The following is a 14,408-nucleotide window of genomic DNA, read 5'->3' as shown; positions in this document are numbered from 1 at the left end:
GATGGTAGTCATATAATTACAGGGCCATTGGAGGCCCGGCCAAGCAGCCAGATCCTCATGTCAGAAGCCCCGAGGAAGAGGAGAGGGAGGCCAGTAATGATGACAACCTGTGGTTACCCTCAATTGTAGGCCTGGTGGAATAGCTGTTTTACAGGCCTTGCAGAACTTCTGAAGGTCCCATAGGGCCCTGATGTTACTTAGAAAAACATTCCATCAGGCTGGGGCCAGGGCCTTGTTGGATGTTGTCCTATTTTTGCTGGTTGCGAAGGGGCCCCCATAACAGTTCAAGCTTCAGGGCCCCCAAAATGTATATCCGCCACTGCCCTTGTCTTTGTTTGATGGCGCTTTCTTGTGCTTCAGACCCTTGTTACAAGGACCGGAGTTGTTAGGTAAAGGGGCGGGTAAGGAGTCTTGCCGACTCCGATCCGCGGCCGTAAGGAGTCCCGGGTCCAAATCTAGCGACGAGAGATACTCGTCCTTGTCAGGAGCCGCCATCTTTTTTAGGCAGGAAAACATCTCTCTCTCTCTCTGCCTGGAAAACCCAAGGCTTCGGGAGTCACAAACAACAGATAGCCAAGGGGGAAGACAATACTGAGTAATTAATCTATACTAAGTCTAATCTAAGAAGTAGTTTTCTAATGTAAAGCAGCAGTAGCTGCAAAACACTCCTTCCCTAACAAAGGCAGGAAACAAAACTGGAGCTGTGATGAAGGAGGGGGTCATTTCCCCCGGGGGACAGGAAAACCATAGAGTTTTTGTTCCTGCCTTCCCTGACTATGAGAAAGGAAATAACCCGAGCTGAAGACGCCCTCCTCCCTCAGAGTGAGAATGAATGGTACTGTTGATAGTAGTCCATTTGCTCATCTCTTATCCAACTGTACAGAAAGGAAGCCGAACGCAGGGACTGCTGCTCACCTTGGCCCTGAAAGCCCCAGGGTAACTGCAGTAGCAATGGATCAGCTGTATTCTCCTTCCTGTGGCATTCAAACATAGGCTTTGGAGATGAATTGCCCAGTCATAGAGAAAAGATAAGTAGACAAAGCAGAGGTAAAGGTCACCTAGATGGGCCGGTGGATAACAGCAGTGGCAACTAGCCAGATCCTGACTTCCAGAGTCCTGATTTCCCCTCAAGGGTGGCACTGACGTGCCTAAATACATGGTTCACCATTGCCTTTTGTAGCCTTAAACAGCTATCCTGAAGCTAGAGAAAAGATGTTGCAGTAGTATTGTGCAGTTTGCCATTTGGCCACTTTGCCAGCAAAAGGCAAATTACAAGGCTAGCAGAAGACCTTCTGTATCCATTTATAAACACTTGAGCATAAAATGTGTTGGCTGAAATGTTGATAATGTTGATAATTATGTTGATAATTTGAAGGGAAGATTATACCCTGAATATAAGGTGACCCCCACCCAAAAGAGAAGCCAATTCATAAAAGAAGATGATCCTGAATTTAAGACGACAAGCCTCCCAGAAAGAGGCAAGTCAGCCAGCATGAGGGGTCCTTCTGCTCCCAGCCCCCTCCCCACCCTCAAGCCCCACCTGTCACTGCCACCTCCTCCTTCTCTTACCCCTCACAATTCACAGAACAGCCCTGAGGAAAGCAGTATTTGTCAGCTGCTGCAGATGCTCTACTGGATAATGACCTGAGCACCTGCGTCTTCAGCTTGGTGCTGCCCAACAGCCACAACTCTTGGGCCCCGATGGCTTGTGGTGTTCCCCCAGGGATTTCTGGGATGGGTACAAGGTAGAGCCATTTTGCTCCTCTGTGCCTGTAACTCGTGAAGGCCTTTCCCTTGCCTCCTTCCTTCATGCCTACCCAGCCCAGGAAAGTCCTCTCTTCATTTGAGCTGTTTCCAGCATCTTCCCTAGCTGATGGAGTGATTGGCCACAAAGTGCAGAGGGAGAAAGTGCACACAAGAATGATTACAGCCAGCAGGACCCATGTAATGGAAGGCAATACCCTCCTGCTGCTGTCTGCAAGCCAGGGGGAATGGCAGCTCTCCTGCCCCGTCCGAGCTCTCCAGTAATAGAATGGGGACAACGTTTGTCCTTTCTTCCAAATGGAGACCCAGAGCAGCTTACATCGTTCTCCTCTCCTCCGTTTTATCCTCACAAAAACCCTGTGAGGTAATTTAAGCTGAGAGTGTGTGACTGGCCCAAGGTCACCCAGCAAGCTTCCATTGCTAAAGTGGGGATTCGAACCTGGGTTTACCAAATCCTGGTCCGATACTTTAACCACTGCACCATGCTGGCTCTCAGTATTACATATTGGTAAACTTGTGTGTGAGTTGAAAATACAAAAGCCCCAAAAGTTAAAAAAAAAAAAAAAGTCTTGTTTTAAAGATGGTAAATATTCTTTATAATAGGATTTTGTTGTACAGATGACTATATACTTAATACACATTTGCCACTTGAGCTTTTTTGGTTCATTTTTGTGCACTGCATGTCTGTCCTACAATTTATAATTTAGTAACACTAACCTTTCTGCTCAGCATTACCATGGCTCTATGTGATCCTTTCCTTCAGTATGCTTTGTTCACCCTTCACAGCTGCCTGTAAGAACAGACTACTGGTGTGAAAAAGCTGTTTACATTTAATTACATGAATGAATATGAGAGAGGGCGGATTACATTCAGAATTCCATGACTTGGCACTTGCTTTTTGTAAGTGCTTCTGCTTTTGGTGGATGGTGCTCTTTAGAGCTGGTGAAGTCTTTCAATAATTACTGCTTTTTCTGTGGTTTCCAAGTGTGTGTTGTCTCTTTTCACTTACATCCTTGAAACACAGCTAGCATATTTTGTGTTTAATCTTAATTTCATATCCGGAGAAACCAAGGGGTAAAAATGCAGTATTTGAACATAACAGAGAAACTGAAGGAAAGATGATGCTCAGTGTTTTTTGTACAGCAAGGTGGGACACAACAGCATTTGCCATGAAATCACAGGTACCTGTGGAATTCCTTCATACCAAGTAGGAGTCTTGTGAATAACACATAATTGACAATGATGAACCACTGGAAGGAGGGTTTTTTACTCTAGTAGCAATATTACCTTTGCAGTTCTTTGATGCAGGAGAGCTCATGCTGAAGACATTTTCCCACTGTTCTGCTGGGTCAAGTAAAAACATCCACTAAAATCACAAAATACTCAAAGAAGATACTATCACATCCCTGTTGACTTCAGTTTAGGAGTGTGTTACTTCTGTTCTTCTCATGTTTTACTAGATACCTTGGGCGGCCAAAACCAGAGCAGAGTGTGTTAGTGAGGCCACCGTTCCTGCGGCCAGCAATATCAGATGGGCAGATTGCTGTAAAGATCATGGACAACGGTATTCAGGCTGAGCTGAAGAGAACAAAGGTAAGGAGGACATGAAGACAGTGCCCAAGCAGTGACCTTTGCAAAATCCTGATGGTACTTGTATGCATGTGAGTAGGAACCAAATAAGTTTCTTAAACATCCTTCCTCCATGTTACCACTCTTTGTATTCCCCCTGGTGAGTGAAGATCTCCATCCTTCTCATGTGGTTGTGCTACATAGGAGTGGCTTCCTTTTGTGTCATAGATAATTCTGACTTGCCCTTCCTCTCTTCATCCAGCAACTGAGGCATGCACAGTCTACAATTATACTAACAGAAATGCTAGGTGGCTGCAAGTCCTTCTGATCTTGTTTGCTCCTTTGTCCGGCTGGGGACAACTCTCAGGACTTAAGGTCCTGCCTCATCCTTCTGATTGCTCCTCTGCACTTTGTCTCTGCAGTCCAAAGGAAGCCTTGAAGTGACGGAAAGCCAGTCTGCTGATGCTGAGCCACCACCCCCACCCAAGCCAGACCTCAGCCGCTACACAGGCCTGAGGACGCATTTAACCCTGGCCACCAATGAGGGTAAGAAGACCATGTCAGGCAGACAAGGAATGTAAGGAACTGTGCACTAGGCAGACTATAAAGTAAATAATTTGTCATGAGGAAAGCAGTTTAGGACTACTATATCAGGTAGCTCTGCTGAACTATTGACAAACTCCTGCGGCAGCTGAATAAGCTTTGGAAAGAATCATTACGTCATCTGTGTTGCTTTTAGCACGGTACTGTTGGTTTATTCAGTAAGCAGCCTATCTTCCCTTTAAGGAAGCCCTCAAGTGAGTTAGTGGAGCAGATCTTGAATTGGTAGCTACATTATGCTTTTAAAAAGTTGTGTGGATTTTAAATCGCCAACTTTAGCTCTTTTCCAGGTATAAAGATTGCTGAGAGCTGTCAGGGCTTGGATGTAAAAATTGACTGTACTGCTTCCCTCTTGTATGTGGGGGCAGTTTTCTACTTTGTTACGCTGTCAGAGCTGGTGTGACATACAAGGCTAGTGTCACTTTTATGTGCAGGTGTGATACCTGGTGAATTTTTAGTATGATTCCAGCATTTCCAGTTGGAGCAGCGCCCTGAAAGAAAATGTGATATGTGGAATTCTCAGATTTTTTTTTTTTTAAGTTTTAGCATTAGTGTTCACTGGTCAGTGCTATGCTTCAACTTACAAGGGCTCCTAGCCAGATCCCAAATGCCAGGTCTTGCCAGACTTGCATGCATAGGCTGGAAACTACATGTGTGATCTCATTGTTGGGGAAATGTTCCTCTTGCTCCATTTCAACTCCACCCCTGTGATACACTCCTTCCTCTCTGACTGAGTCCTTGACCTCCGCGGTGTGTCTACCTACCTGAGCTTCTTACCTGGTTCTCACGGGTCAGTCACTTATCATATGTGGTACTTCTGTAAGGTGTTCCAGAGAGGTTTTTGGGACCCCCCCCCCCCGAGAAAATGTCAAGTGACTGCAGATAACATTGCTTGTGTATGTCTGTTCTTCTTGCCTTCTGTAGACAGCAGCTTGCTAGGCAAGGACAGCCCTCCAACTCCAACCATGTACAAGTACCGACCTGGCTATAGCAGCAGCAGTACTTCAGCTGCAATGCCTCACTCCACCAGCGCCAAGGTAATGCTTAGAATGAAGGGATGGGGGTAACTGCAGACAGGGAGTACGAGTCCACACTGGTTTAGTGTATAAGTTTGATTAATGTGCTTAAGCCTGTATAGTCAAAAACCCTGGCTTGCTGTATAGAATATGGATTCCATTACATTAAATGTTGAGTATTCCAGTCTTCACTACTCTTTGAAAAGAGCTTTTCTGGTTCCTGAAGAGATTTTCAAATATGACTGCTAAAAACTTTGCTCATAGATCAGATCTGTGAGAAGGTCTCTTATTAGCCACTTTCACCCTTCTTGTCCTATGAATGTGTATTATTTACTTTTGTATCTTGCCTTGCCTCCAGTGTGCTGCACATAGGATTTCTATATTTTATTCTCTTAACAACCCAGTGAGGTGTGCACTGGCTGAGACCAAGACCTGGTCTATACTGTAGAAAAATGGTGCAGTAAATTCTGAGCTGGCAAATGAGTCATACCATTTCTCCATATAATAACTTCCTGCAGTTAAAGTATTAGCACATCATAGAGAGGTTCTAGCCTAGCTGTGTTATTTTTCCACTTTAATTTTCCAGACCTGAGTGAGTGGGGAAGGTCACCTGGTGAGCTTCACAGATGGATTTGACTTGGGTTTCACTGGTCCAAGTCAAATTTCTACGTACTACTTACTACACACTGGCTCTCAAATTATGTAACTTGCCTAATTGTATTTACAGTGCATTTGCAGAATTGTTCTTTTTGCATTGAGAAACTTGGGGTATATGTGATTTTATTTGCGCTAAGCTCAGCTGCATGCTTGCAGTGTGCTTTGAAGGAATAAACTCTGCAAGGGACCTTGCAGGGAGGCTTGCAAATGTCTAATCTGTTTCTCTCCATTGCAGCTAAGCCGAGGAGACAGCCTGAAGGAGCCAACCTCCATTGCTGAGAGCAGCCGAAATCCCAGCTACCGCTCTGAGCCAAGTCTAGAGCCAGAGAGCTTTCGGTCTCCCACCTTTCCCAAGAATTTCCATTTTGATCCTCTATCCAGTGGCTCCCGCTCCTCCAGCCTCAAGTCTGCCCAAGGCACAGGCTTTGAATTAGGCCATCTTCAGTCAATCCGCTCTGAGGGCACCACGTCCACCTCCTACAAGAGCTTGGTGAACCAGACACGCAATGGGAGTTTGTCATATGACAGCCTTCTCACACCCTCTGATAGCCCTGACTTTGAGTCAGTGCAGGCAGGCCCGGAGCCAGAAACCCCCATGGGTTATACTTCTCCTTTCCTTTCAGCCCGTATTGCTCAGCAGCGGGAGGCTGATTTGCACAGTCGTTTCCCAAGCTCTGGCTCACCTAAGCACCAGCCACCTCGTGATCCTTCACCTGTCCGCTATGACAATCTCTCACGCCACATTGTGGCCTCCATGCAGGAGAGGGAGAAGCTGCTGCAGCAGTCACCCACACCACCACCTCTGGCCAGGGAGGAGGATACAGGGTTAGGAGACTCGGGCATCCAATCCACACCAGGCTCCAGCAATGCCCCACGTACCAGCTCCTCCTCGGACGATTCCAAACGTTCGCCTCTTGGCAAGAATCCACTCACCCGCCCAGTGCCGCCTCGCTTTGGTAAACCAGAACCATCACATGCACTCAGAGTGCGCTCACTGGGCTCACCAGACCAGCCTGCAGCCCCCCACTTGGGCAAATCTGTGTCTTACAGCAGCCAAAAACAGTCACCCCATGCCATCGTCCCAGAGACAGAGGAGGTGGCCTTGCAGCCTTTACTGGCACCAAAGTAAGTACAAGTGACACCTGCCTAACACTTTAAGTGTTCCTTGACTTGGTGGAGGATGAGCTACATGCAGCCTGGCCCCATCACTGCTCTGACCAAGAACCCAAGAGCATTTCTGTTTCTTTCCAACAGCATCTGAAGGGAGTGGCTGGGGGTGATCTACAGATAGTGCCTGCTCTCGTCTACCCCTTCTTTCCTTTCCTCCCTCTGGTGTGTGGACCAGCCCATCTGCCTCTCCTTTCACTATAGAATGCAGTAAAATACCATAATATCACCTTCCTTTTCGTGAGGTGTGTGGGATTGAGGGTCTTCCCTTCTGTTTTCCTTGGTTGTGAGGTGGCCATTGGCTTCCATATGAGTTCCCTGTACCATGTGTGTGATGTCTGCTTATATACCTTCCATTTTTGTTTCCCTTCTGTGTTGACTGTGTGCATGAAACACTTTGGGCCACCATTGGAAAAGGGTTGTGAGAAATCGTCTGCTCTTCTAAAGATGTTGGAAGCATGAGTCTCCTGTCACTTTCCCTGAGGAGTTTTTTTATGTCACGCACCTCCTTCCCCTTAATTCCTTCCTGTGAATGTTGTATTGACTACATGTAGCATTGTTTCTTAATAGTGCTGCATGTGTAAAACCCCATCCCCTTCTCTAGACAGAGTGAGTTTGTGGGTGCCTCTTGGTGGTGGTGTATTCATAGTCCCCCACCACTTCGCTGTGGATACTGACAAGCCACTGTTCTCTTCCCTTCCACAACCTCAGGCAGTGCAAGATGTTTCCCCAGCTTTCCTTTCCTTACCCTATCTCTGTGTGTGACACCCTCCATTTCCGTTTCCATTGAATGAATGGTCACTTCCTGACGCCCTTATGTCCTTCCTTTTCCCAGAGACGAGGTGCAGATGAGACCTTCCTACAGCAAGTCCAATGGACAGCCCAAGAACCTGGGCTCAACTTCGCCCACCCCAGGCCAGCCACCTCTCAGCAGCCCCACTCGCGGAGGAGTCAAGAAGGTCTCTGGAGTGGGTGGGACTACGTATGAAATTTCTGTATGAGGAGGGGAATCTCTCCACTGTCGTCATCTCCTTGGGTGATTCTAAAATGCATTGTCCCTGGTGAGCAAGAAAGGGGGACATGCTCAGCAGACAGTTACCCCATCACATGCATGGACTGTACAAAACAAAACACAAATCCAGTTTTTTGAGGTGGGGGAAACCGGCAGGGACAACTATCTTTTTAAACTAAAATACCTGGGATTGGGAGAGTCCCTAAACACTACAGCAGGATCTCAGCCTTGCTCCTCAGCCTGCACTCTTCCTCTCAACCAGCCGAGAGACTGCAATTTGTAGCATACACTGCCGAGAGAGAAGGGGAAGGGAGATGCTTGCTGTCAGCACTCCTCTGTGGGAAGAAGGTGCAAGCTGTAGCCTGCCCCCACCCACTACCAACGGGACAGTTAATTGTGGACCTCGTGCAATCGCTCGCCTAGTGCGGTAGGAGTGGATCATTTTTTAAAAATTTTTTATTGTTACGGATTCTATTTTTTTCCTCTTCTGAGTTACTGGGTGTGTGTATATATAAATATCTATATATAAATATAAAAAGAAATTATATATCTACCCATATTGAGGGAGGCAGACCCAGGCAGAGCTCATTAACAGGGCCTGGGGAAACATGTATAAAGCATTTAAGTTCAAGCGAGTCTGAATGACTGTATCAGATCAGTCACTTGCTTTATGGGTCAGGCAGCCAAGACACCCCTGTAAAACAGCCACCCAGTACAGGCAGGGCTGAGGAAGTGTCTAGCTCAACACGATACTTGACCTTAATGCTATCTGCCTGGTTGTCCTAGTGGCTGTAGCTTACCCTTCCTCTACCAGCTGGGCATGATCCTGGTTACTTTACCCAGCTCCTGGCTCATCCATTCCAGGACACGGAGGAGAAGGACGAAGTCCATCATCTTTCTTATCCCCGTATACCTGGGCAGTATCCTGCCGGAAGACTTCTCCCCATGAGCAGATCTTTTCTCTCGAGGGGCGTGGGAGCTTCAGGGAAACAAGGGTAGACTTTAAAGTCCTATGTTTTTAGCTTCCAGACAGACTTGGACTCTAAGAAAGCTCTTCTCAGTGAACAGGTGTCATCCATAGCAAGCCAGGCAGATCAGCATGCAAAGTGCTAATTATGTATTAGGGGCATGGAAAGGTGTTTGGGGTGTTGTGCAGAGGAAAGAGGGTGGCAGTGGCATTGGGGCTGGGTCCCTTACATGGAAATATCACTTCGTATTTAGTAAAACTTTCTCCCAGGTGGTGTTCCTGCTTTTTTTTTTACATTGCTTTTATGAATTGCTCCATATTGATTTCTTGTGGTGTCACAGTTATTTCCAAATTGGGCAAGAGAAAGAAGAGGAAAAAACAGAAAACCAAAAAGCAATATTTTTTCCATATGCCAAAAACCTCTCTCTACCCATGAAAGTAAATACAAAAGAAAACACAGGAATCCGACAGTTGCCAGGCACTACTGACTTTTTCTCTATGGCAATATCTTTACTGTGCTCTCCACAGAGCCACACTTTTATTTTTATTATGATTAGCCATTTTAAAATGAGGAATAAAAAATGTAATGAGCCACTCCCTCCATGCTTGTGTAGTTCTTGTTTTGTTATCCTGGGGAGAACGGGTTCTGGTGGTTGTCCTTCATTGTGGGCTTGCAGTACTGACCAATATAGTAAGCTTCCTTTTAGATGGCAATGCACTGATGCCTAACACTTACAGTGAGGGAAAAAAGTATTTGATCCCCTGCTAAATTTGCCCGTTTGCCCTCTGACAAAGAAATGACCAGTCCATAATTTTAATGGTAGGTTTATTGTAGCTGTGAGAGACAGAATAACAGGAAAAACCCCAGAAACCCAGAAGACAAAAGTCAGAGATTGATGTGCATTATAATGAGTGAAATAAGTATTTGATCCCCTATCAACCAGCCAGATTAGGGTTAGGGTTCTGCTGTCTACAGAAGCAATCAATCCATCAGATTCCAAATTAGCCACCATGACCAAGACCAAAGAGCTGTCCAAGGACGTCGGACACGATTGTAGACCTGCACAAGGCTGGACTGGGCTACAAGACTATTGCCAAGCAGCTTGGTGAGAAGGTGACAATCCTAACCCTAACTGTCAACCTCCCTCGGTCTGGGGCTCCATGCAAGATCTCATCTTGTGGAGTTGCAATGATCATGAGAACGGTGATGAAGCAGCCCAGAACTACAAGAGGGGAAATTGTCAATGATCTGAGGGCAGCTGGGACCATAGTCACCATGAAAACAGTTGGTAACACACTACGCCGTGAAGGACTGAGATCTTGCAGAGCCCGCAAGGTCCCCTTGCTCAAGACAGCACATGTACAAAATACAAGATGGTATAGAGAAAGGGAGAAAAAGATAAAATATATACTAGATGAAATAAAACAAGGGGAACGTTGTTTAAGTAGAGTACAAGATAAAGCAGCCAAACAGGAACAGCAGGATAAGATCAGAAATTGCCAACAGCAATATGAATTCATAATTGCAGAAGAAATTGAAAGAAAAGTTATGTATAACAAAGATTTTTTGAACATGCAAATAAACCGGGTAAAATGCTAGCATGGCAACTTAAGCAAAAAGACAAAAGAGTACCAATACTTCAAATTAAAAGGAAGGGTAAGGTAACAAGAATTAAAGAGGAGATATTAGAAACATTTGTTGAATTTTATACAAACTTATACAGGGAAAACGTAATCTCAGAGGTAGAAATACATAAATATTTTGCCAAATGGGACTGGAATTGGAAGAAGTAATAAATAAGAGTAAAGTGAATAAATCTCCCGGACCGGATGGTTTTAATGCGTATTATTATAAAATTTTCAAGGAACAGTTAACCCCTTATCTACTGGATGTGATGAACCTAGGAATGACAAAAGGTATTATCCCCCAAACCTGGAAACAGGCAAATATAGCATTGATACCAAAGGCAAATTCTGATATACTGGAAGTCAAGAACTATAGGCCTATTTCATTGTTAAATACTGATTATAAATTATTTGTAGCAATTTTAGCTACTAGATTAAAAAGGGTACTGAATCAAATAATACATGAGGATCAGGCCGGCTTTTTACCAGGAAGATTGATTAGTCAGAATGTAAGGGTGGTAATAGATCTTTTGGAGTATGCAGAACAAGATACTACACCAATAGCCTTGATATTTTTAGATGCTGAAAAAGCTTTTGATAATGTTAATTGGCAGTTTTTGATTAAGGTATTGAATTATATGGATTTTGGCGAAAAGTTTAAAACTGCTATAAATGGAATTTACACACAACAAACTGCTAATTTGATTATAAATGGATCATTATCACCAAAGATTGAAATTCAAAGGGGAACGAGACAGGGGTGTCCTCTTTCCCCTTTATTGTTCATTTTAGTATTAGAATTATTATTGAATAATCTTAGAAAAGTTGAGGATGTAGTTGGAATACGAATAGGTAGTAATCATTATAAACTTAAGGCATATGCAGATGATTTAGGAAGGTTTTTGACTGATCCAATTGAACAAATTGACAGATGGAAGGAAATTTTGGAGGTTAATGGAAAGCTTTCAGGTTTTAAAATTAATAAAACTAAAACAAAGATTTTAACCAAAAATATGACTCTCTCACAACAACGATTATTAATCAAAAAGACGGGGTTTAATATTGAAAACAAAATTAAATATTTAGGTATATGGATATCGAATAACAATCTCAATTTATTTCAAGACAATTATGTAAATCAATGGCAAAAGATAAAGAAAGACTTGATAAATTGGGGGAAATTGCCATTAACATTGTGGGGAAGAATTTCGGTAATCAAAATGATGTTACTACCCAAAATGCTTTTTCTGTTTCAAAACCTACCAATATTGAAAGGTGTACAGATATTTGAAGATTGGAAAAAAGATATTATTAGATTTTTGTGGGGTAAAGAGAGACATAGGATTGCATACAATAATTTAATAGAATTAAAGGAAACAGGAGGATTGGGATTACCAGATTTGAGAATGTATTACCAAGCGGCATGTTTCACCTGGATCAAAAACTGGATCTTCTTAGAGAATCCGAAGTTATTAGAATTAGAAGGATTCAATTTGCGATTCGGGTGGCACGCCTATTTATGGTATGAGAAGGAGAAAGTAAATAAAGATTTTAATTTTCATATTATTAGAAAAAATTTATTAAAAATATGGAATAAATACAAATTAGCTTTTGAAAGTAAAACTCCTGGTTGGATTAATCCTATAGAAGCATTTTTGAGAAGAGGTGCACACTTAAATTTGGATGGTAAGGTTTATAGGGAAATGATAGAATTTAAAGATGGGAAGTGGTTACTGAAATCGAGAGAAGAACTTCAAATTAAAGACTGGTTTATGTATTATAAATTAAAGGATGTTTTTAATAAGGACAACAGGTTGGGTTATAATCAAACTAAATCTAACTTTGAGATTATATTAACCAAGGGCAACAAGGGATTGATAGGTAGGGTTTATAAATTACTTATAGAAATAAACTTAGAACAGGAAAGGATTAAACCAGTGATGTTGAAATGGATGCGAGATTTGGGGCATAATATAGATCTGGAAATATGGGAAAAGTTATGGAAAAAAGAGTTTAAGTTTACCATCTCAAATGAAATAAGAGAAAATTTATATAAAATGTTTTATAGGTGGTATATAACTCCAGTATTATTAAGCAAAATGAAAAAAGATGGTAAGGTCTCTTGTTGGAAGTGTGGTACGGATATAGGTACATTTATGCATGTTTGGTGGTTTTGTAAAAAAATTAGGAGGTTTTGGAGATTAGTTTTGAATGAAACAAATAATTTGATTAAGTCCAAAATTAAGAGAGATCCCGCTTTTTGTTTATTGGGTATTTCAAAACAAGATTTAGATCTAGGTGACAGAGTCATATGTCAATATAGTTTTGCTGCGGCAAGAATCACAATTGCTAAAAAATGGAAGCAAATAAATAAACCTTCAATTAAAGAGTGGAGAGAAAAACTATGGTTGTATATGCGGATGGCCAAACTTACAGCTTTTCTACATGATAAAGATATGGAGGATTTTAAATCTATATGGTCAAAGGCCGCCGCATATTGGGATAAATCGGCAAAAACGGATTTTGAAACTGTACTTAACGAATTGTAGTATTATGTGATTCTTAATTAACTATAAGATGAGAATTTTTTTTTTAATGTAGTGTCATAACACCCCAACGGAAGTCCAATGGTGATGGGCACTGAGGTGGGGGTTGGGACTCAGGGCACTATGGAGATATATATTAAGAGAATGTATCTTTTAATTATTAGATAATTAGTGCTCTTTGTATTTCTGTTTGATTGTTTTGTTTGTATTTTATGTTTTTTTTTCTTTTTTGTATGTTTTATTAAAAAATTAATAAAAAATTTACAAAAAAAAAAAAAAGACAGCACATGTACAGGCCCGTCTGCAGTTTGCCAATGCACATCTGAATGACCCAGAGGAGAACTGGTTGAAAGTGTTGTGGTCAGATGAGACCAAAATAGAGCTCTTTGGCATCAACTCAACTCGCCGTGTTTGGAGGAGGAGGAATGCTGCCCACGACCCCAAGAACACCATCCCCACCGTCAAACATGGAGGGGGACATATTCTGCTTTGGGGGTGTTTTTCTGCTAAGGGGACAGGACACCTTCACCGCATCAAAGGGACGATGGACGGGACCATGTATCGTCAAATCTTGGGTGAGCACCTCCTTCCCTCAGCCAGGGCATTGAAAATGGGTCGAGGATGGGTATTCCAGCATGACAATGACCCAAAACACATGGCCAAGGCAACAAAGGAGTGGCTCAAGAAGCAGCACATTAAGGTCCTGGAGTGGCCTAGCCAGTCTCCAGACCTTAATCCCATCGAAAATCTGTGGAGGGAGCTGAAGGTTCGAGTAGCTACACATCAGCCTGAAATATTACTGACTTGCAGAGGATCTGCAAAGAGGAGTGGGACAAAATACCTCCTGAGATGTGTGCAAACCTGGTGGCCACCTACAAGAAACATCTGACCTCTGCTATTGCAAACAAGGGTTTTGCCACCAAGTACTAAGTCATCTTTTGCAAAGGGATCAAATACTTATTTCACTCATTATAATGCACATCAATCTCTGACTTTTGTCTTCTGGGTTTCTGGGGTTTTTCCTGTTGTTATTCTGTCTCTCACAGCTACAATAAACCTACCATTAAAATTATGGACTGGTCTTTTCTTCATCAGAGGGCAAATGGGCAAATTCAGCAGGGGATCAAATACTTTTTTCCCTCACTGTAACTGCAAAAGATTTTTTCCAAAGGTAAGTTAAGAGCACTAATTTGTTCATTCAGAGCCTCATTAACAGAGGAAGTCATTATTAATCCTTTGACAGAGGACTGGTTCATAAGTTCCATTGCTGGTAGCTTTTGATCTTAATTTTTATGCCTAGAATTGACAACTTTAAGCAATGTTGGCAGAAAGCAATGGACCTCAAGTACCCTTCATCCAAAAACAAGACAAAGGACTGGATTTAACAGATTGTTTGCAAAAGTGGAAGGATTTTTACCTGTGGATCAGGACTTTCTTGCTTCTCCATTCTGGGGAATTCCTAGGAGCAGCAGGGGCAAATATTC

The 14,408-nt window shown here is 42.9% G+C and overlaps 2 protein-coding genes across 2 annotated transcripts in view; both read left to right on the top strand.

Annotated features, from left to right (window-relative positions):
• ZDHHC5 (zinc finger DHHC-type palmitoyltransferase 5) overlaps nucleotides 1-7,885 on the top strand; it is a 74,687-nt gene extending 66,802 nt beyond the window's left edge. Inside the window, exons 9-13 of the mRNA XM_056850817.1 lie at nucleotides 3,225-3,357; nucleotides 3,756-3,879; nucleotides 4,858-4,970; nucleotides 5,842-6,731; nucleotides 7,609-7,885. Of these exons, the coding sequence (XP_056706795.1) occupies nucleotides 3,225-3,357; nucleotides 3,756-3,879; nucleotides 4,858-4,970; nucleotides 5,842-6,731; nucleotides 7,609-7,774 (1,426 nt within the window). The 3' untranslated portion in view covers nucleotides 7,775-7,885. The remainder of the gene's footprint in view (nucleotides 1-3,224; nucleotides 3,358-3,755; nucleotides 3,880-4,857; nucleotides 4,971-5,841; nucleotides 6,732-7,608) is intronic.
• The window catches only part of SELENOH (selenoprotein H), a 416,044-nt gene that overhangs the window by 333,360 nt on the left and 68,276 nt on the right, over nucleotides 1-14,408 (top strand). The window lies entirely within an intron of this gene.

This window comes from Euleptes europaea, chromosome 6, assembly GCF_029931775.1.
Source record: "Euleptes europaea isolate rEulEur1 chromosome 6, rEulEur1.hap1, whole genome shotgun sequence".
NCBI lineage: Eukaryota > Metazoa > Chordata > Lepidosauria > Squamata > Sphaerodactylidae > Euleptes > Euleptes europaea.
Note: the sequence above shows the minus strand (reverse complement) of the source record. Positions and strands in the feature narration are given on the sequence as shown.